This window comes from Sceloporus occidentalis, unplaced genomic scaffold, assembly GCF_023333645.1.
Source record: "Sceloporus occidentalis isolate IW3139 unplaced genomic scaffold, rSceOcc1.0.p SCAF_70, whole genome shotgun sequence".
NCBI classification, from domain to species: domain Eukaryota; kingdom Metazoa; phylum Chordata; class Lepidosauria; order Squamata; family Phrynosomatidae; genus Sceloporus; species Sceloporus occidentalis.
In genome coordinates, this window is record NW_028317050.1 from 128,072 (window position 1) to 152,371 (window position 24,300).

At 41.0% G+C, this 24,300-nt stretch overlaps 1 protein-coding gene across 1 annotated transcript in view; it reads right to left on the reverse strand.

Moving 5' to 3' along the window:
* Positions 1-4,128: 4,128 nt before the first annotated feature.
* LOC149286302 (serine/threonine-protein kinase LMTK1-like) overlaps positions 4,129-24,300 on the reverse strand; it is a 31,430-nt gene continuing 11,258 nt past the window's right edge. The window contains exons 6-15 of the mRNA XM_089494220.1: positions 18,096-18,183; positions 17,328-17,476; positions 13,035-13,119; positions 12,533-12,654; positions 12,199-12,348; positions 7,999-11,012; positions 6,579-6,937; positions 6,254-6,362; positions 5,457-5,705; positions 4,129-4,133 (exon numbers count right to left, since the gene is read on the reverse strand). Coding sequence (XP_089350346.1) covers positions 4,129-4,133; positions 5,457-5,705; positions 6,254-6,362; positions 6,579-6,937; positions 7,999-11,012; positions 12,199-12,348; positions 12,533-12,654; positions 13,035-13,119; positions 17,328-17,476; positions 18,096-18,183 — 4,330 coding nt within the window. The remainder of the gene's footprint in view (positions 4,134-5,456; positions 5,706-6,253; positions 6,363-6,578; positions 6,938-7,998; positions 11,013-12,198; positions 12,349-12,532; positions 12,655-13,034; positions 13,120-17,327; positions 17,477-18,095; positions 18,184-24,300) is intronic.

Here is a 24,300-nt window from a genome sequence, read left to right on the forward strand (position 1 = left end):
GCTGGATGTTGATCAATAGCTGATATAAGTGGAAAAAAAGACACATTGGAGTCATTAAACAATGTTCAACGGGATTTTAGAAGAATCCAAACTTCGCTTGTGTTTGCCATATAATAAGTCCAACAATGGCGTCTTCTGGTTTTGAGTTCTCCATTAGCTCTTGTTTTCAAGCACATCGTGAACGTTTTGACGAAGCAACTGACCCCGGGATTTAGTTGAAGCAGAAAATGTCATTGTCCTCTGTTCAAGCAAAAAAAATAAAAAATAAAATAGACCTCCGCTTTTTTTCTCTTCATTTTTCATCTCCATTAGGCCAAGTAGGTATGTCATGAGATCTCTGCCAGCGTCCAGTAATCACCTCCTATTATAAATGTGATATATATGCTCTCTGATTGTAAATCTTGAAAAAGCACTGATCCCATATATAGCAGAAAACCGATTAGCACCCAGTCTTTAGTGATGTCTCTGAGTGACTCGCAGGATACTTGATATAAACGATTTCTTTTTTCACAGTAAAATTCCGAAAGAAAAAATCAGATATTGTATGTCTACTGTGGGTATATCTCCGGTATACCCAGTGCAAACACCGGTAGCGGTAATGGACGCCAGTTCGTTATAACATCTGCATTCACATTGGTTCGAAATACCAAAGTCATTGCGCCAACCAGTAAGGCTCCCATTGGGTTAATTTGGCACTATACCTAAACCAGCAAACCGCCAGCAACAGGTTCACATCCTGAAGGGATTAGGCAGGGAACATGAATCTGATGAATCTTTGAGACCGCATAGGGGTAGCGCACACACAATCATATACAGCCACTTATAGATTGTAAGGAAGGAGAGCTCTGGCAAAGTGATCTTCCATATGAATCATTTACACAGCATTTGGCCAGATATGAGTTACCCTTCACAGGAAGAAAGCCATTTTAAGGCGCAGGAAATATAATGTATACTACTAATACATACCAAAGCTGTTGCTTATGAAATCACCTTCCCCGATTACATCCATCCCTGGGGATATGTATCATTAGGCAATGCTGTCAGCAAAGCCGCCATCAGGGGGTAAATACTGGGCATGGCCAAGCAGGGGGCAACTAATTGGCTTGGACAGTAGGAGGAGCGTAAAGCAGGATAATTGGAGGAGCATGGCCAACAGAAGCCCATCTGGGAATTCTCCGAGTTTCGCCAGCAGACTCCGGGAGAAGCACAGCTTCTACGGTTCGACAACCTGAATCCTCTGGTCCGTGGGAGCAGGGTCCTGACACGCCCCACTTCCCGCCCATTTTCCCTCTTATAAGGGGGTGTCTAACTCACGGGACCACTCACAGATGTCAGCAGGTAGTCCTGGGCGCAAGGGGGGGGCTTCCGGTAGCTGGACAGTTCCCAGGTATGAGCATATGGACGGTTCATAAGGAGGGTGGAACATGGGTAAAACAATAGGCATGACAATGGGATGGACATGGGGCAGAGGCTTTAGGTCTGTACTGGGCCCCAAGATTCCTGATGGTGGCCTTGGCTGTAAGCCTTTAGAGTTATGCACCTAGCCATTCTAAATTAAACACCTGTCCTAGTCTGTAGCGGTCTTACTTTAATTGTAATTCACCATCGATTACTGTTTAGTTGTACTGTACAAGACCATTCAGCATTGCCTTTAATGTATGTACCATCCCTTAACCCGTGGTATGTTAATAGGGCAACTCGTAAAGAGTTAAAAACCAAGTCTGGAGAGAGGTAGAAACTTCATTGTGAAATATTACCCAACATGTTTTTTTTAATCTTTATTCTTATTGATTCATTTTATTTTACCGCTGCTAAATATTAACCTTTTCATCTTTAGAACATTTCAAAGAACTCGGGTAAAAAATGTTAGAAAGTATTTCGGCAGGCAAGGGAGAAAAAGTAAATTTTTAGTAGTTTAGTAATTTGATTTAGGGGGCTCGTTAACAAAGGTAATGACCGAAGCAAGAGATTTATTACTAGACAAATTAAGGATCTCATGGTGTAGGATGACATGACCAAGTTATCCTTAAAACGTAGCATAACTTTATCACGCATGGCTCAGAAAACCCACCGCTTATTCCTCTGGGCCAAAACACAGGGGGGGGGGGGTATATATAAAGATGGCAAGTAACTGTATTAACTACTGTATGTGGCACAATCACCAACATTTTGTTAGTGCATGTATTCAGTTTTTTTTGTGATATTTGTTATATTCACGGCTCATGATTAGAAAATAAACATTATTATTGCGGATGGTTGAGGTTCTGATAGCTACAGTATTAGTCAATGAGAACAAACAACACCGACATGTAAATCAAGACCCATTGCTGGAACTGGGCATCAAATAAAATGGAATAAATTTGGCACATGGAGAATATGAAAAACATCCTATAGAAAACCAGTAGGGCGAGACTGTTTATCCAGGATATTTGATGAGGAGTTCCTGCGCTGGTACTAATCCTTAAATTGATCATTCATTTGGCAATTAAATGTCTCACTTGTTCCATAAGTCTTTTCCAGGTAGAAGTCTACCTTTTTCACAGATATATGCTGTAGCCTGAAACTGACCAGGCAAATAAGGGACACTGGGGAGTATGAAGAGATGGTTCACGCTGGCTCATGCCCACCACGGGGTCTGTCCAACAAGAGGGACAACATCTTCAGTTCTCGATAGCACCTGGATGAAAGATACAGCTATTAGATTTTGTTGAAAATTAAATACTGTTTCAAATTATTTTAGTAATTGTTTACAGACATCCATAGCTTTTGTTTTTTGACCTACAGCCCCAACTGGGAACTCTCCAAGGTTGTCCCGGAGTCTCAAGGTGAAGCACTGCTTCCCCAGTTCTTCAGACACTCTCCTCGGTCCCCAGGGCAGGGGAGCGGTGATTAGCAGTACTCACCAACCCCCAATTCTCCTCCCAACCCAGTTAATGGCACTAAGCGTTAGCCTTGCCATTGTCGATGGCTAGCCACGCCACTCCTATGGCTAACCATGGCCCTTGATTGGCTAGGCCCACCCTTGTGCATGGTTATTCTTGCCTCTCACGAAAGCCATTCCCTAAAACGAGGGAGGTCTCCGAGTAGCCAGGAATGCCTACTGTATGGCTTTACGGATAGGAATGCCTACCTTCGGCCCTATTTCCTCCCTCGAGTCTGTATGATCATATGATGCAAAGTGTGTATACTTCTATTCAGACTAACACAGTTGAAGGCAGAGGTGTACCTAATTATTAAAGGAGTTTTGATGCCCACTGGTGTTGCTGGCCCCATCGTATCTGTGTGTGGAAAGTGGTGGCAGATAAGGTGATGGTTTGTTTTCTGCATAAATGCGTAATCCGAGTGTAGGTTAGCAAAGTGTTCCACTCTCAAGAGTTTTATGATGTAGATAATTTAATAGCGTGTAAAGGTGAGACACCATCATTTATTGGTTTGACATTAGGATAAACTGATGTTCTTAGAGTTTTATCTACACATTAAGCTTAAAATTAAATAGCAATGATGCTGTAAGGGGAATTCATGAATGTAACGTGAGACAGACGAAATGTTTACTTAGCACCTAGCTAAGGTTCTGAATAATCCCGATATTGTGCTCGTGGTTGCGGTATATTAGCACTATGTCAACAATCTAATGGAATATTTGATGTTCAAACACAAGTCATTGGCACGTGTGACTCTTGGTACAATCGGCATCCTCTAGATAGCTCTTTGATTAACAAAACATGTCGGGAAGCTATATGGAAAATGTATTTTTGTAAAATAGGAAGAAGTAGATGAAAACACTATCACAATATATGGCACGTTCTTCTCATTTACAGTACTCGGGAAACCTGGGTTCTCATTCCTTCGCACAAAACTTTAACACATTGTTCATTTTAGGGGCAGATGCACCTAGTGTGCTACAGCAATACAACTCCCAGGAAGCATTCCTAATTAGAGAAATCTATCACAGTCACAAAATGAAATAGAAACATGATCTTATACCTAAATATTTCTCCTTACAAGAATTAAGTGGGGGGGGGCAGAGTCTTAGGTGCAATGTACGGAAGTTTTAGTTTACTAAGAGGGTTGTAGACAAGTGGAACAACCTCCCAGCAGAACTACCTATAGCTTGGGATTTTTAGTTTGTCAATCTGTGAAAAAAGATTGGAAAGTGTTAATTTATAATAGATAATAGATAGATATAATAGATACCCACCCGTACAAAGGCTGTCTGACCCAATGATCAACAATGATCATCTCAACAGGCAAGAGGTAACTTAATGGGGAAAAATAAGGAATAATAATTACATATTTTCATATTTCTTATTTTGATCTGTAAGCACCGTTATGTAGGTTTAGTGAACAGAATTATAAATCTGTAGGATTTGGCATCATTTTAAGATAACAAGAATGAGAGAACTATTTGGGGGGATTTCAGTTGTACTAACATAAATTATTCATATTTTAGCATCTTCTTTGTATTCAAGGAAGTCTATGCAACATTCTTTCCTTTTGTTAATGGTTAGTAAACATTACCATTTAACACAATGAGAATGAATGAAATAAGAAATTGTAAAGGACAGTGCTGTGTAAATGTGGAAACTTGATATATACATGACCTTTACAAATGTTCCCATGTACGATGCCTATTAGTCTGGCAGCAATCCCTCTTATATGATACTTAGCAATGAAATAATTCAAAGGATATGTGAACATCGGTATAGATTGCCACTGAATACAAATAATAATCATCTGTTATCGTGCAAGCTTGGTGCTGGGCGTATAAAATATATTCCATAACATTTAGTATTTTGGTTAAACAGGAATTGATATTTTAAAACGATAGAAGACAGACAACACAGTGAAACACTAAATAGAAACAACCAAATTCACATGAGAATACGAAACAGAATCATCCGCTGACGGAGACTAGCATCAGGAGGGGCAGACTAGACGACAATGCATAAGCCATGATTTAATTTTGTCTTTATCCCTTTACCGCTATTGACTTATGATTCAATAACTAACCTGCTTTTCCACTAATGTCAATGCGTTCCATATAATTGGACAGTATACAGTCTTTGAGCCAAACTTTTGTTGACCTTTATATATTTGGTCCAGTGATCCATGTGACCTTTTAGATCTTGCGGCTAATCTCCATGCACCCCCTCATGGGGACAGTAAAGCCTTGCATTCTTTTAAGCTCATATTAGGATAATGTGTTGGTACCTATAGATGTTACATAGCCATACATCTGTACATGGCTTTGTACTGATGTATGGCCTGGGTTGGGAAGTCAAACAATACATTGGATGTTTCCTACAACTCATCTCCATGGAAGATGGAAGTTTTTACAGGTAGGATATTCCTAGAAAATAATATTATGGTATATTTCACACTTAGATATGTCTTTAGATGGTAGTCTAGCTACACTCCCTAAAAGCACGTGCTTATAGTGTCTTATGAGAAGTTACCTGCAGGCAGTGCTACTTCCGAGTCACAAACTGGGAGATGAGGATCCACAGCAGGAGATACCGTGAAGCGGGTAAACCTGAGTGTGTCCATCAGGTTAGTTTCCACCCGCTTCCCTTGAAGTGAGGAAGGGGGTGCTGGTGTGGTGGGGCTTATCTGTGATTTCAGAGCAGCTCCTTCTGATGCCATGGCAATGTACGAGGAGTTTTGTGTCATGAGTGGGAAATCGTCATCCCACTCAAAGCTACCGCCTGTGGGGGAAAAAAGCAATGATTTGAGTGGCCTGTATCCTATATTTGGCTCAATCAGTAATGTGTGTATTATTTTTTTTAACATTAAAGATGAATAATGTAAGGTGTTTACTTTACATTATTCATTCACTTAAACCAGAATCTCTGATGAAGTATTTTTGTCAAAGATAAAAAGTAACTAGGTACCATAGTAGAAATAAAAACAAGTGTTCCTTCAATGAAAATAAGACTTGAGACAGATAAAGTTGGACAGTGAAACTGTCGTATTAATACAAACCCCATTCATTCTTTAGGATGGACAGAGTCATTGGTAACTAGCCTTGGGATGGAACCACAAGATACCATGTGAAGTTAGGCATCGCAAATAATAGCCACAATACTGATGACAGTTGTCCTTTAAAAGTTTGCTTTAGTTTGCTTAATTTGTTAAGTTGGCAGCATTCTACATACCTTTCTCAGCTTAAGCGAGAAGAAATGCTCTGGTACTGAGCTGGTCATAATACTTAGATCTAGTAATTATGCAGACAATAAAGGAAAATCCATCTTACCAAAGCCGTCAGGTGATGAGAAACCGTCAATGTTTGCATCCAACGAAGGATTTTGCATCTGATCATTTTCTGTTGTGTTTTGATTACTCAGTTCATTTGTTGGCGTCTCCTATGCAAATATTAAAAAAGGAACAAAAAGAACCTAAAACATTGGCTGTACTGCAGTCTGGAATTCAATAGATATAAGTTACACACACTAGGGAGCTAAGTCTTGTTTTGTACAAGAAATAACAACCTGCATTAAAGATGGACCTAGGTGCATCTAATAAAAAATTGGAAATACAATATATTTATATATCCCTCTCTCTCGAAGTATTTTTCTCACCTGGTCAAACAGATAAACAGTGACATCATCGAAAAAGGACACCATCTTCCTCTTTCGATCAAGATCATCATCCACTTCATCGGCAGACTTCGGAGATTTCAGGAGACTACGTAGGTTGCGTCCATCATCCATCTCAGTCACAACAATTGGGACCCCTGACAGCTCTCCTTCAAACTCTGAGCCTGTTCGCTGCGGCTCTGGTAATCCAAACCCATCATCTTCCTCCTCGTCATCCTTGTTGTACTGTAGTGCTCTTGTGTTTTCTTCAGCGCTGTCCCAAAATGACTTGCGCACAGTGGGACTTTGGAAGGCCTGAAGATTTAGCGGTGGAAGGGACAAAGAGAGCCTTGCCACTTTTGCTGAAAGGAAAGACATTTTAAATAACCTTTTAAATATATTATTGTATAGTTTCAATAAATAATATCAATTAGAAATAAGTTAAGGAAAAACACAATTGCAACCCAAACCCTAATAACTTGGCCAGTTTGAAACCAAGCCAAAACTAGGACAATTCAGAGTACAAAAAAAAGGAATCTTGATGTTGGTTTCAACTGTATTTTAGGATGTATCAAGGTGGGGAGATTTCCTTCACTGTTTAAAATAAATACCAATTTTATAGCTATTTTAGGGAGCTATCCTGTGCAACCTATATCCATTTACTATCCTATATCTATTCAAGACCTCTCTGGAATTACATCTAGTTTATCGATTGTCCTGCCTTACGGCACCAGACTCTCCCACAGCATTCTGGTGCCTTTCTTTACTTAAACAACCATATCCTATCCACTTACTTACGTTCTTTCCACCCCTAATGTTTTCCTTATGAGAAGAACAAAAAACATTTAAGATAACAAACGTACAGAAATGTCAACACATAGTCCAGTGATCTGTGTACGTTAGAACAAAGTTTCTCAGTGGTGGTCTCCAAACAGCGACATTTCCCGGCCTATGTCAACCAGACCCAGGCCTAGGGTTCAAGGGGGCGGCAGTCCCCTTGGTACAAAACTGAGGGGTAGATCACACAAAGGGCCAGGTACAAGGGAAACCTTCGATCTCGGTCTATTTATGCTATGGAGGCTCAGCACAGACCCATAGGTTTTATTAAAAGGTCTTGTGCTCCTTTAAGATACAGTATGCACCAAACTTTAAGAGTGCTGCTTATAATCAGGTGCGGCCTATAATCGGACCAATACAGTACTTTATAAATATTTTTATTTGGGGGGGGCGTTACAATGAAAATAAAATGTTTTCACTGTGATGAGCTGGTCAGAGATATGCAGAACTCCCAACATATCTCAATGTCATTGCAGCTCAGTGTAAATAACTATAACAATTTTATGATGCAACTAATAAATAAGCAAGGAACACCCAATCAACTAGTTTGTTATCCTGTTATCAGAACACAATATTTCATCCCTACCTTTTATGGCCTCGTTTCCAGGATTTGCTGGAGACCTGATGTCCACGGAAAGGTTTGATCGTTCCTCCTCCTCCTCCTCCTCACTATAATCTGCTGAATTTTCGTCTCGGCTCTCTAGGCAGTTGTCAGTGGGTTTTTCAGATGATATGACCTTAGTTTCTTCAAAGCTTTCCTGCTTACAGGCATTTTTCTCTACCTCTACCAAACTTTCTTCTTCGGGTGCTTCCTCCCCATTAGTTTTGCTGTATTCTTGGATCCCCTCCGACTCCATTGTACAGCAATCATGAGTCGAATTAGTGTCCCTGGTATTGTCACAAGTTGGTGAATTACTGTATTCTGGGTTTTGATGTTTGGAGCTTTCAGGTGAATCACTGTCCAGAAGCTCGCTGTTTAATGTGGCTTCAGCTTTTGTAACTTCTGGCTCCAAGGACCAAAACTTCAGTACGGCCGTATCTTTTAAGACACAAGAGTTCACAGTCCCGGATGATTCAAAGGTGGACAATACATTTCTAGTTACATTTTCTCTCAATGAGACCAGAAGTTGTTCCTTGCAAACCTGAACTACAAAACCACTTTCGGAATGTTTTTTTAGTACATTTTCATTTCCATTTTTCTGATCAATTCCAAAGCGTACCTTTTCAGAACCTTCTTGCTCTGTTGCTTTCTTTTCAGAAAGCAGATGACTTAATTCATTTTCCTTTGGTTTTAACCCACCGTTGCAGTTGACATTTCCTTCCCTGACATCATTAACATCATCTGTTGCATGGCTGTGTTTGTTATCCATTGCTGTGACAGTTAAATCTTTAGGTGTCTCATCGTTAGCCCTTTCACTGGCATTGATTTCTTCAGCTGCTTGTTCATCGCTCTCGTTATGATCACTTTCTTCTGCTGGTATTGTAAATGTGATGTCTTCCTCCTTACAAAACCCATTATGATTTTCACCTTCAAGCCTTTGTCTAGTAGAGCGACAATGTTTCTCTGGTTCATTGTCAAAATCAGAAAAATAAGCAGAATCTCTGTGTGGGGTTCCGAGATCCAGTGTTCGAAGCGACCCCTCCTCCATAGGGGTAGCTGGTGCTTCTGAGAACTCCTCAGTCAATGTCAAGTCACTGGTTGACTCTGATATTGGTGTTAAAGTCAACTTTAAATCTTTAGGCCCTACGTCATCGTCTGTAATTTCTTTAAAGGTAAACTCAGGAGAGAATGTATTTTCTGTTTCATAGCCACTGTCTCCAAACATCTGCCCAGGTGAAGAAAAGTGAGAAGATGGACTACATGCATCTGACGAGCTAGTGTTTGATGGAATGTCCAAAGAATCGACAGAGTCTAGTGCTACCCTAGGGCCATGCTGTGTTTTTTCTGCAAGCAAATTACGACTGACTGGGAACCTTTTTATCACATCTGGAGCAATCTCTATAGTTTCCTCTTCTATGGTTTCCGCTAAAGTGGACAGAGGTGGGATTTCAATAGGCACAATCACACTGCAGTTAGCCATGGAGTTAGAAATTCCAATAAAAGGAGAAGGTGGATGATTGGATACAGTCTTTTGAAGCGATTCATAAGCCTTCATTTGAGTACGATTACGATAATCTTGAATATCATAACTTTTTACAGCTGCGCCCATGAGGGGGTCATAAAATTCCTGGTGTTCTGATGCACAAAGGCTCTCCCCAAAAGGTCCAGAATATAGATCACCTTCGCCAAATGTTCTTGCTTGCATAGAGCACTCTGATAAAGAACCTTGTTCAACTTTCAAAGATGAATCATCGTCCAAGCCATAATGGTCCTGATGCATGGCAACATGAGTGGTCCAGTCAATTACAACATCCCCACGTAACATAGCACAAGAGCATCTCTGAAGGCTTCCCAACACCCCTCTGCTACACAAAGGACATGAAGGCATGTTACGGTGATTACTATTGTCTGTACTGCTGCTACTGCTTTCTGTGCTTTGGTCTTCCATTAAAGAAGCCTCGCAATCCCACGGTGAGGCACGATCATCCAAGAACTCAGCAAGAGATTCAGGATCTCCGGCTAATGTTTCTCCAGCCCCTCTTTCTTCAAGTGTATCAGAGTCCCAGCTCCTCCTGTGATCTTCAATGTCTCGATAAACATTTAAGATAGAATCTGATGAAAAGACATCTGACATGGGATCCATTAGCGATGTCTCTTGTACTTGCCTTGATAAATCTCTGTCCATTGCTCCACAGAAAGGGTTTACATAACGAGGAAGTTCTCGCCCTATTGTAATAAAAGGATTGCTGTTACTTGGTGTCCACCTGTCTATAAGTTTAGGAACTTCGTGCAAAACCAGTTCATCAGGACTGGTTCTACCACTCTCTAGTGGGTCCCAGTCTGAAGGAAAAAGAGGTTCTAGAGGAGAGGACGGGCTCCCTAGAGACATACGCTGGTGAAGTGTTCTCTTATCTTGTAAGTCATATTTTCTTTCATAAACTGGACTGGGTGCACAGACGTTACAGTCAACAGTGTTACCCCTGTCTGTGTGCTCCTCTAAGCGAATATAGTATTCACTACTTACTGAAGGACTGCGAGCACTGATAACTGGGACCACACTAGGGGTTTCCAAACTCTGGCGTGAATGTTGGTGGCTGGAATCATAAAATGGATTAGCAGGCACAGTTAGACCGCCACTGTTTGGTGGGTAGTCTTGGCATTGTGAAGATGCCTTCCAGCGCCCGAGTCTTGCTTTCTCCCACATATACTCAAAATTGAGCCCACGGCTGCTCTCTGTTACCGTCAAGATGTCATCCATGTCAGCATGGAATCCATCTCCACTACTAAAATTGTCAAGCAGAGGAAATGCTGAAATCTCTTCTGAGTGGCGCAATGGACCACCTGATGATTTGCTTGGTTTCAGAGCATTCCAACGCCACTCGAAGCTTTCTTCTGTCTGGTTGGAGCATTCATTTAATAGATATGTGAGCTGTAGGTGAAGTTCTTCTACTGTGGGCCTCTGTTCAACAGATAACCAGCAGGACTGCATAACTTCATACCTTAAAAAGTGAGGAGACAGACATATTTTGAAGGACGAGTATTAAAATGTTTTTTACTTTACTTGGGCATCAACACATGTGGATTGTGTATTGAACAATCAGCCATTTAGCTATTATACTCTAAAGATACTGAACCTTTTAATATCTGAATATATATATATTTTTTATTTAAAATGAATCAGAAAATTGAAGGAAAAATATTCCACTTAATGCTAAATTCCATAGCTGAAAATGTAGGAACCTAATCAGAGTATGAATAAATTAGGTCAACCCAGTATTAGTTGTTAAGAATTACACTAATAACTGTGATGTCGCCTCATTCTAATGTCTCAATACATTAAGAAAGGTGGAAGTGATGCTGATTTCTTTTTAATGAATCGTCCAGACTTACGATGACCATAAATCAATACATTATCATTAAATTTAAATAGTGGTATGATACATAGGAGAGGATGAAAATAATCTAAACTGTGCACATTCAGTGTCTAAGAGTGGTTTTATTGTTTAAAATTAAACAGGCTGTTTATTAACCATTGCCATCCTTATGGTCACTCTTAGATCAAATAAAATGTATCACACTGAAGATGGCAAAAGTTTACAAAGGATGTCAGGAACCAAGCAGCTTCCATAAAAATGGAAGAGTAACTTGAAGGGACAGTCTACTGCCCGTAACAGCCTCATCACACATTAAAGCATAGTTAAAAGTATTCCATACAGATAAATTACTGTCAGGATCAATGGCAGCAAGAAATGCATGTGTAGGGGATCTCATTAGACCTGGAGATCTCACACGAAACAGCACTGGAGCTGGGTGGAGGTGAGTATCTCATGGTTGCTCACTGCTGAGCAGGAGATGCATTGAATAACCCAATTACATAAAGGGATTCATTAAAAAAAAGATAATTCTAAAGTAACACTCTGCCATCATACCCATTAAAGCCTATTTAAGCGTAAATTTTCCTGGTAACTACCAATGTATCTGGGAGATCTCTGGGTACTTCCACAGGTCTCCAGATCCGTTTCTTCTTTCTCTGGTCAGAGACGTGCCGTTTGGTCATGCCTACTCAAGACTGTCTGGGACCCGGACTTATGCATGAAGAGGAAGAAGTTACGAGTAGCCCACCCTGGGGGTTCTCATATGTGTTTATGTTTTTTTTAAATTCAACGATCTTGGCAATATACTCACCAGTAATCTGAATGGGGCAGTTTAAGTCGGGGCTTTGCCAATTTCATTTGCTGTTCTTTGATTACAAAGGTCAACACCTCTTCATCTGACAGGTGGCGATATGGTTGGCTCCCAAATTCAAAGAGTTCCCAAATTGTTACTCCAAGGGACCTGCAAATGGTTACAAAGTTGCTAAATGCACAGGTTCTGGTATTTGGCTGAAAATTAAGAAAACTCGTTGCATATATTCTAAAAGTAAAACAATGATAGGTTTGAATGATACATCCCTTTAAACAGATTTATTCACAATTGTGTATATAGAGTAAATGTAACAAAAATAAAGTAGGTGACCCACCAGATATTGCTTTCTTTGCTTTGGTCGACCACAACTAAGTTGCCGTGAACCTCATCCAGTAATTCCGGTGCAACCCAGCGCAATGGGATCCAGAGTCGATCAGGAGTGATATAGTAATCCTCCTGGACGCAAGCATAAAGAACATATACTCAGATCATTCATTCATTCACGTTTACCTGTTTTCTCCCAAAAATGCAGTAGTAAAGTTTAAAAAAACATTTTTGATTTATAATTTTATTTTAACACAACAATTGAACATAATTTTGCTGATCAATGAAGTTTGATACAATGTGAACATAATTTGTTCTTCCCAAAGTAGGAACGCAGCTCCCTGGGTTAGCATTCTACTATACGTGATAGGAAATCCAGCTCTATCTACCATACATCACAATTTTATTTTACTGCATATTACAATTTTATTTTACCGTATATTACAATTTTATTTTACCGGATATTATAATTTTATTTTACCGTATATTGCGACCTTATGCATGCCATGTACCTTGTAATTGTTGTGAGAAATTCCATAATCTCCTATGCGAACAGTAAGATCAGAGGTGAGAAGGCAATTTCTTAGCGCCAAGTCACTGTATAAAAAAAATAATAGTGATTATTGGCAAAAGGGATATTTTATAATTTAATATATTAATGAAATAATGTAAGGTTATTAGTTCTACGTTTGAACAGCATAGGGCATCTAACTTTAGTGCTATTCAATTATGACGAGTTTGTCTCTAATAAGTAAACAGGTTCACTTTTCTGAGAGAGTGCTACATAAATGGAGCAGCCTCCCAACAGAGGGTAATACAGTGGAATTTAAACATGCACGGGACAGGCATATGGCTCCTGAATATAAGACAAGGCCAACTACTGATTAAATGAGGCAGACTAGATGGGGCTGAACGGTTATCTGCCGTTAAATTCTATCTTTCTATGGTGATAACCGACAGGACAATTAAAGGACACAGATATCAGAGACTTTATAAGACCAATGCAAATGATTACATAAGTAACTTTTGAAATAGCGGGATAGTAATAATAATAATAATGATAATAAATAACAATAATAGTGCTTATTCAATACAGAACCTCTTTGATTAGCAATATATTTACAGGAGATGACAGGAGAAAGACACTGAAATGTATTCTATTTGGCCAATTTTTTTTTTAAAGCAACTAATATTAAAAAGACGCATATCAGCATTTGCATTCCAAATGCCCAACATAGCATTGGATGTTTCTAAATTGTCACTTTGGCTCCCAGTATATGTTTTAACGAGATGATACACAATATTAACTTTTAGATATCTTTAATTTTCAGATCAAGTGGACTCCAGAGTCTTAGGCGACCTTCTTTTCATCCACCATATGGTGCCTTCTGCAAAGGAATAGCAGGATCTGGAATTCTCTATGAATGAGTGAACAAATGAATGAATGGATTAATGAATGAACGAACAAATTAATGGATTAATGAATGAATAAATCACATGGGTGAGGAGGTGGTACACCGTTTTGCATGTTCTCTGTTTTTTGGGAAATACATTCAGATTTAACATTAACATTCAGAGAGTTGGCTCTGTCCACCTTCTGCCTCCCCCGTATGTGCCGGGCATTTGTTACATACAGAGCTGCAGCTTTGACTTCCGACTCCCTGCAGCATATGCGGCAGCGGCAGCGTACATAAAGAAAATGCCGCAATTATTAGTATGCAGCTCAGAGCAAAAAGCAATATTAGGTCATAAAAGAAATAATTAACACCTGTGTGCCTCCGCTGCTCCCAGTACATACATAAACATAGAGGAGAGCCGCCGTTATCTCATGCCCAAAAGGTGCTTTCAATGCAGCAGATCCCGTGCTTTACGGTTGGAGCAAACTCTAATAACCTGCATTGCATGGCGAACGGAAAGAACCCATCTGCATTTCTTTCTGATTGACTAAACAAACGTAGCCAGGCACAGAACCGCAACGGCTTGGCATTAAGTAACGCTACAAGAGCGCGTCCAAATGATGTCACATCTACTGTGCTAATTGGATCACTTTACATTTATAGCATCTGATCTGATTTAGTTCACACCAGCAAACCAAAGCGATTTCTTCCAACAGGGCAAAGCTATTTTCAAAACAACACATATTGTTGACACTCGCAATACTCCAGTGGGTCAGTTATGGATTCTTAGACTTTTATAGAAATATATTATGAAGTATGATAAAGTGTATATATATATATATATATATATATATATATACACAAAGCTGCAGGCTAAATAATCTTCAATGTAGACCATCTAAAAAAATGATAATCTACAACCACTGGTGTAACTACAGGGGTTGCAGGGGTCGCACTTGTAACCAGGCCTGTGCATCTAGGGGGCCCGGTGCAACCCCTGCGACCCCTTCTTCCTGTCGCCTCATAATGTTTACATTTTTTAAAAAGGGCCCTTCTGACTTGGACCGCAACCGCTCCAGGTTGGAAGGGCCCTTTCTAAACTATTTTGAACAGGCACGGGAATACACGAGAGTATCTGGGTCACATGACCCTGCGGTGAAACCGAGGCTGCTCTCACTGTGTGTACTCTTGTGTGTGTGAGCATAGATGTGTACTTGTGTGTGTGAGCATGGATGTGTACTTGTGTGTGTAAGCATGGATGTGTACTTGTGTGTGTAAGCATGGATGTGTACTTGTGTTAGTGTGTGTGTGTGAACATGGATGTGAGCATGGATGTGTTATTGTGTGTATGTGTGTGAGCATGAATGTGTACTTTTGCATGTGTAAGCATGGATGTGCACTTGTGTGTATGAGAGTGGATGTGTACTTGTGTGTGTTTGTTAGCATGGGTGTGTACCTGTGTGTGTGAGCATGGATGTATAAGTGAGGTGAGATAGAGTGTGTGTTAGTGAGTATAAGTGTGTGTAATTTGTATGTTTACATATGTTTTATGTTGGAAGGAGGGGGGCAAGGTGCAAAGAAGACACAGACTAGCTGTTGAAGTTGGGGAGCCCAGGGTGAATTTTTGCATCAGGGCCCGGTGGTTTCTAGTTACGACCGTGCCTACAGCCTACAACTACAAGGACAGAAGCAATATATAGAATCTGTTTGTCAACTGGGTGCGAGTGGCCACCAGCTTGGTTAAACAACCAGAAGTAACTGTTCCTGACTGATATTTGATCTGATTTGAACAATATTGATACATGTGATAGATGTGTAGCTCCAACACAGGCAAAAGGTCAATCATCTCAAGTGATCAAAGACATTTTTAAAATGCTTAGTACCATAACTTCATACTACATTCCTATTACTCGGTCCTTTCCATTGCAAAGCAAACACACCTCATACTTCTTTTCTCCGCACTGACTCTCAACCATTAATGGATCTTCTTCTGTGCTTTCAATTTGTTCCTAGACACAGTCATGGCCTCTCTTTCACATTAGAATTACAGCCCCTGACTTTGCAAATTACTTTATAAAATAATAATTTACAAAATAAGACATGAGATCTAATCTTCCCTAATTTTCTTCATCTATGATTATTTTTTTTACCCCTTTTTCTCTCCTCTCACTCAACCATCACCTTGATTCTGTCCCTTTTCATCTTACACAGTCTCTCTTGTCCATGCTTGCCCCTACCATGACATTTTTAAGCTCTCTTTCTTCACTGTGTCTTTCCAGTCCTCTTTGAGCCATGCCATTATAACTCCCTGGACCCCACCAATCTCTCAAACTACCTTCTCATCTCTCTACTTTATATCTTCTACCCTCAAAACTTTCTTGATTCCAACTCTTTACTTGACACACTTTAATCTGGATTCCTCTCTCGATACTCTAAGACTTTAACTAAACTAACCACTCACTGGTTAATCCAAGGGCCACAACTCGTCGCTAATCCTTCTGGACCTTTTTGTCACTCTTGAGACAGTTGACCACCCTGCTCATCTTCAAAACCTTCAAAGTCTTGATCTCTTTCTTGGTTACCATCCTACCTCTCTATTCATACTTTCCATGTCTTCTTTTATCATAAACCATCCCCTTCAATTTCCCTCTGGACTGGCATACCCCAAGACACAGTTTGAGTTTTGATATCCTGTTTTAAGTAATGCTGGAATTTAGGTAGTCTAAGCAGATCACGTAGCGCTATTACAGTAGGGGGATGGTACAAATTACAAAATGCATTAAAAATGTCACATTTCTTCCTGTCGCTTAAACTAGCACCATTTTACTCAGTAGTTATTACTACCCATTGGTATTTAAAAAAATAATGAAGTTTAAGAAGAAGTCTCATGGGAAAAATATATTTCTCTTTGACCTGGATCTCTCTTTGTTCCAATAAACTGCCTTCCTCTGCAGACCAGGAGGCCGCCATTGTCAGTCATGTGATATTTTGGGTGGCCTTCCTGCTCAATAACCACACTGAGCTGATGCTTTATGACAACGCTGATAAAGTATTTTCCTCCGCAGGTTTTCATTAGTCAGAATGTACAGCCGGGTGATTAAAACTAAGCATTCTATTGTTTACTAAACATAGTATGATAAGGAGTCGGGGGGTTTGTCTAGTAGATTGGAATAAGAGAACTAATACAAACGGCTAATATGCAGCTGCCTGAAAACATTATATTAAGAAAAAACTAAAACTGTTAAAAAAATAAATAAAGCAGAGCAATATTTCTGAAATTTTGTTTTCAATCTGAGACCAGTAATAAAAATACCTAGTTCCCCAACATGGATTTTCTCTGTTTAACTTAGCAGTGCCAGGGAAATGCAAATACCAAGCCATACAAATAAACCTCGCTCTTTTCTATACCTGTGTATGTAATTGTTTTTATGCAGGTGCATGAGTCCCAGCGCTATCTCATACGCCATTCTCTGCAATGTTGTGAGGTCACACGTAAGGAGGTCGGGAGTCATGCCATCCGCCTTCCGCTGGGCTCTTAGATATCTTTTCAAGTCTCCCTAAAAAAAGATATATAAAAATGACTCTTAGTTGTAGCAAACACAATGAAAACATCCAAATGGATGTGCCTTTATGTTACGACTAAACTTGAGGAAAGGCAGAACGCATCAGGCCCTGGAAGGGATGCCCTTGTTTGCAATGGGAACTTTATCTATTCCAATGAAGAACGACTTCACTTCTTTATTGCTTCACGTAGTTTGGGAATAGTTTTTTCCGTACTTTGGAGTGTTTAGTTGACGTTGGTACCTTTTATTGGGCCGATCTATATTCCATCTAAAGAGGCCTCTGAGATGTAACTTTACATCTTCAATTAAAGACTCCGATTTCTCTTGGGCTAATATGGCTATAGTCATTATTCCTTTTATACTTTATAACTATTAGAACATGATAATGTGATGTGATCTGACATTCTCGAAAGAAACAAGACGCGTAGGGCATGAATTTACGAGCATTTCAGTATTCAGTGGAGATGAGCAATGATGAAATGCAGCGCTCTTCTTTAAAGCTAAGAGTATACTTTGAATTTCAATCAAATTGGCATCGCCTTCATCCTGAGAACCCCTGGCATGCGAGAGATTCATCTACCGGAGATGCATGTAATGTTTTCTTTGAACTCACCAGCTGACAGAATTCCATGATCAGCAGGAAGGGAATCGTCTCTGTGGACAGACCCAGGCATTGGAGAATGTTAGGATGCTGAAGGCTCCTTCAAGACAAGAGAAGAACATGTTTACTGTAGTTACTTGTTACCAGTACCAGTAATTAAATGGGGAATTGTCCCATTTCACATTATTCTCAACCTTAACTCTTATACCTACATACAATATATCAATCATGTGTTAAATGCATCAGTGGTGGACACAATTGGACGTGATAATACGTGATAATGTCGTAGACCGTGATGCCTATAGCAAAATATGAGCAATATAGGTCCTCTACCCTTGTACCTGTATAATTAATGCACTGTATATTCACAATAAAGTATTGGTTGCATGTTTCCAACTAATCTAAGCAATAGGATAGTTTGCTTTGTGTTTAAGTCGCTATTCCGAGTCTCTGTTACCCGTAAGCTGTAGGGTGCTCTTCACTAAGCCAAACGATAGACGGCAGCATGTACTTAAGAAATGAAAGAGACAAAAACAACTAAAAAAAAAAACCATGCAGGAACAGATAAGCCATTATATCCTTGTTTCAAATAATTTACTGAGACAGAACATTATGAGTGTACTCTTAGCCCACTTACAGTTAAATATGCGGTGACACAGATTCATAATCCTGAAATTACTTGTAGGATGTTCTATGATTATGTGTGCCTGTCTTTTCACAAGTGACCTGCTTATGTTGCTTTAGAACTTTTAGCGAGATCATAAGCAACGCAGAATTCTTCTGAGCAGCCTATTAAAAGAACAACCATCTGCATTTTCTAGTCTAGATTTTTAGTATACTATTAGCAAAGCTCAGAGTTTCCATGACACATTGTGTATTATTCAGGGCCATCTCTGGCATGTTTCTCCTAATCGGAGAGGTTGCATTGCTCCTGCATCACACCTGTATTAAAGGAACACTCCAGAGATCATACGCACTTTAATGCATATGATTGCTGAGTGATCTCTAGAAATTATCTGCAGAATCTCCTCATATATATTGTCCCCGGGGGACTCTGGATGAAGCGTCGCTTCTCCAGGTCTCCGCTGAGAATCTCCAGGTCTGGGGAGCGGTATGGAAGCACGTACCACACAAGGTCAGCAGACCCCCAACCAATGTCAGCAGGAACGCCTACCGATATCGGTGGGATCGCCCGCCAACGTTAGCAAGACCGCCAACATCAATGGATTGCCCACACATCTCAACAGGATAGCCCACCAACGTTAGCAAGACCGCCCAATGGCATCAGTGGACTGCCCACTGATGTAAATAGATCCCCCTCCAGATAGCCGAGGAGGGTGGGCTCCAAGTGGCTGGAGCCTGGATGTTTCCAGGTGTGTTCATACCTCTGGAGCACACGACCCTATAAACTCTAGCTCTTTCACTCCCTCACTGATGGAGGAGAGAGGCAGTGCTAAAAACTGACAAATACATTTAATCATGCATGGGACAGGCATATGGCTCCGGAATCTAAGAAGAGGCCAAGGATTGATTAAGGCTTGATACTTTACAGCAGGAACACAATGGGCAGACTAGATGGGCCATCAAATTCTATGTTTTTGACCCAGCTAGAGATTCATGTCAACTCACGTAAACTCCAGCTCTTTCACTCACTCACTGATAGAGGAGAGAGGCAGCACTAAAGACAGACAAATGCATTGTGTTGGCCGGAACCATACATACAATGGAGCAGCCAAGGCAAAGAAGTAGTGGGCTGTTGCTGGTCTGCCCAGTCTCTGGGCCAATAGCAGCACTGATCTCAGCTGAGTCGTAGTCGCAGACCAAATGGAACCCCAGGCCACAATACTGTACCAACCCCCACATTTTCTACATTTTCGATAGCGTAATGAATAACACAATTATTGAGTGTTTATACTAATGTTCTGATTTGCTCTGTGTTATCTGTGGCTTTTTGGGCTGTAGACCAATATGACACATTAATACTGTAAAAGCACTGCGTGCCGGATCAGGCAGAAGTCTCAATGCAGGGGCAGGTTTGGGTTCAGAGCATGGTTGTAGGCAGGCTGATGTATCCAATTCAGGGCTGCGCTCCACTTTAGCCTTAGTCTTTCTCTTGGGCGCCATCTATAGATGTTGTGAGCACAAGCAAGATATAACTTTGGGTGACAAGCTCAGTACAGGTAGGAAACTGGAAGCGCACCGGCAAGGCAAAGCTAGGAGCTCAGCTGGAAGCTCTCTGGCAGGGCACATGACAGGAGCACGGCTTGGAAGCCCTCTGGCAGGGAACACGGCAGGAGCACGGCTTGGAAGCCCTCTGGCAGGGCACACGGCAGGAGCACGGCTTGGAAGCCCTCTGGCAGGGCACACGGCAGGAGCACAGCTTGGAAGCCCTCTGGCAGGGCACACGGCAGGAGCAAAGCACCCGGCTTGGAAGCCCTCAGACAGGGCACCCAGCTTGGAAGCCCTCAGACAGGGCACCCAGCTTGGAAGCCCTCAGACAGGGCACCCGGCTTGGAAGCCCTCAAACAGGGCACCCAGCTTGGAAGTAGATAAGGGATTCATTCTGGAATCCACAACTGACAAAAAAAGTGGTCATTGTTGGCCTTATTTACATATACCTACACAGAATCCCCTGCAGTGGTGGCAGCACTACAAGGTTTCTGTGGATAAGCAGGTCTTCTGCCTTGCATGGTGGATGTGGATGGGTGTTTAATAATGCCTCTGCCTCCTGATCCGAGACACAAGTGTTGAAACACGAGAGTAACCGATAACCGTAGAGCAAAGAGGAAATTAGATATTATAGCCCATTTATATATCATATCTGCAGCAGAATCGGCATTGAGGTACCTAATATTACATTTGTTTTCTAAATGTTTGTGTTTAAATTCCACACTTCTCTATCTAAGCCTACAATCGTCGGGTCCTACCAGTGGCGTCTCCAGGTTTCATATTTAGGGGGGGCACATGGGGGGCCAGGGACCAAAGTAGGGGGGCCAATTATAAAACGGTACATATACACTATATATATATATATATATATATATATATATATATATACACACACGTTAGACGTGCATTTTTAACTACATAATATGCACTTATCTCTTTGAAGTAAAGACTGTGATTTCAAAATAACAGCTAAAGTGACAGTTATTTTTCATTCTTTAATATTAGCCCCTGCTGACAATATATATAAATATTAGACCCTGCTGCAGATATATAGAAATATTACACCCTGCTTCCGATATATATTAATATTAACCCCTGCTGCGGATATATATTAATATTAGCCCCTGCTGCGGATACATACTTATATTATACCCTGCTGCCGATATACATAGAAATTATACCCTGCTGCCAACATATATTAATATTAGCCCCTACTGCCGATATATAGTATTAGTCCCTGCAGCCAATATATATAAATATTAGCCCCTGCAGCCAATATTTATTGATAATAGGCCCTGCAGCCAATATATATTAATATTAGCCCCTGCTGCCGATATATATAAACATTAGTCCCAGCTTCCGATATATATTAATATTAGCCCCTGCAGCCAATATATATTAATATTAGACCCTGCTGCCAATATATTTGCCACACTGACTGCAGATCAGGGGAAGACAGTGAGAGTCAGTGCAGTGTTCCCTCCTTCTGACTGCACCGTGACATTGAGAAGTCCTCTCCCCTGTAATCATCCCCAGAGTTCCTTTGTCCCCTCATTCACTAAACCATAGCGCTCTTTTACTACACCCTGTAGTTCAGGTATAGATCAAATAAACAACACATGGAAACAGCACATGCAACTGAATAAGATTAAAAAAAAACTTGTATTTGCAGGTATACATAAATAATGTATGGAAACAAAGCACTGCAGGTATAAACCAACAGAACACACAAACCCAGCATTGCAGGTATATATCAACTGGAAATCACATGTACACTCAGCACTGAAGGTTTAGATCAAATAATCAACAGCACTCCAGGTATTGATCAACTGAATAAGACATGCAAATCCTATATTTGCAGGTAAACATTAATAATGTATGGAAATATAGCCGATACAGATCAACAGAATGACACAAAACCCAGCTTTGCAGATATAAATCAATTGGAAATTACATATAAACTCTGCATTAAAGGTATAGATAAAACCCCTTAAATTACAGGCATAGATCACTGGTCACACACCCCAAAGCCAACGCTGGTGTCCATACTGCCCACATAGAACCTGACCAGCACCTAAGTTACACATTATGTCAACTTTGTCCCCAAACAGCTGAACGTACGCCGTTTTTGTCCCATAAAGACCTCTCCCTCCCAATCTATCCTATCTACCCCCTCTCCCTCCCAATCTATCCTATCTACCCCCTCTCCCTCCCTATCTACCACATCTGCCTCTCTATCTACCACATCTGCCTCCCAATCTATCCTATGTACCCCCCTCTCCCTCCCAATCTATCCTATCTACCCCCTCTCCCTCCCAATCAATCCTAACTATCCCCTCTCCCTCCCAATGTATCCCATCCACCCCCATCTCCCTCCCAATCTATCCTATCTACCCCCTCCTCCCTCCCAATCTATCCTTATCTACCCCCTCCTCCCTCCCAATCTATCCTTATCTACCCCCTCCTCCCTCCCAATCTATCCTTATCTACCCCCTCCTCCCTCCCAATCTATCCTTATCTACCCCTTCTCACTTCCTATCTACCTCTTCTGACTCTCTAACCCCCTCCTAACTTTCTAACCCCCCCTTTGAAGTTCACTTACCTTGGGCTTGTCCAGCGGTGAGATCGCGAGGTCTCTGTATCCCTGGTTCTGCCGGCTTCACTGCTGGGCGCCGGATATGACGACATATACCGGCGCTCGGCTTGAAATGCCGGCACTGCGAACCAGGAAGAGGCCTCGCGGTCGCGGAGAAGAGTGAGAGGCGCCGAACGGTTGCTGAGAACTTATTCCTCAGCAACCGCTCGGCGCCTCTCACTCTCTCCTCCGGGTCTATTAAAAAAAAAAAAAAAAAAAGACGGCGTTTCAATTGGGGGGGCACACCGGGGGGCACAGCATGATGTAGGGGGGGCCATGGCCCCCTCTGGCCCCCCCCTGCCGACGCCACTGGGTCCTACAAACTAATTTCAGATAACAGGCTGATCTGTGTAAATTCCACATCAGATAATCCCCAGCGATCTAGAATTCAGTCACCAAAGTGAATTCATCTCCAAATGTAGGACTTGCGTAGGGCCGACGTGGATCTTGTATAAAAACCTATTTAAATAGTTAGCATAGATTCCAGATGTAGAAAGCGCACAAGCACAAGGGCAGATGTAGTTTATAAACATGATGAAGGTTTTGCCGATAAGCCATTTCTAGTTACATTTACTTTCCACCGCAAAGAAACATAGTACATTATACTGCAGGAATGCCTCCAGCGGTGTTTAAAAACCCTAACATTGTCCCCATAACACCTTGTCCTGAATAACAGACAAGACAGACAGAGGAATGAGGGAGATAGCAGACTATTACTAGATTTGCCAAGAATTGTTTTTATAGCTACTATTATGTTTATGTTGATAAATGGAAATGGCTATTTTATATGACAGCATTTGAATTCACGGTGGCAACTAGGAGCTTTATGGCTGTTAATGCCAGCATGGAACTGCTCTACTAGACACATATAGAAAGGCAAAGATAATCTATTCCTTGGCAAACCGATACTTGTCCTGCAAAACCTTGGTGACAAGAAGCATGAAATGATCCAATACTATAGCTTCCCGTAAACCACATCTGTTGCACTTCATATAGGGTTTAATCCATGTTGGCCAGAACTATCCAACATGTACCTCAATGAAGTTGGGCTTTACAGAAGGTCTACAGAGGGAACCAATGTTGAAAGTAATTATTCCACGTCATATGTTTCTTACTAACGTCTTATAAATTCTAAAACAAATAAAAAACATTGCTTCCTTTCTGATTTCTACAAATCAGAGCAGCCCATTGAGGTGGCCCTGATTGTCAATTATTAGCCATCTGTGACTTGCCAAATGGGCCTCGGAAATATTTGGAATTAAAATAATTCAGTGTAGTTACTTCCAATATACCAGAGCACCATTCCCAGGCATTTATTTCGCAGACAAACACATCGATAACTAGTAGAGATCAAGACCTGCGTAACAATAAATAATTCTCAATACCCATCGGAAATGAAGATATCCACGGTTC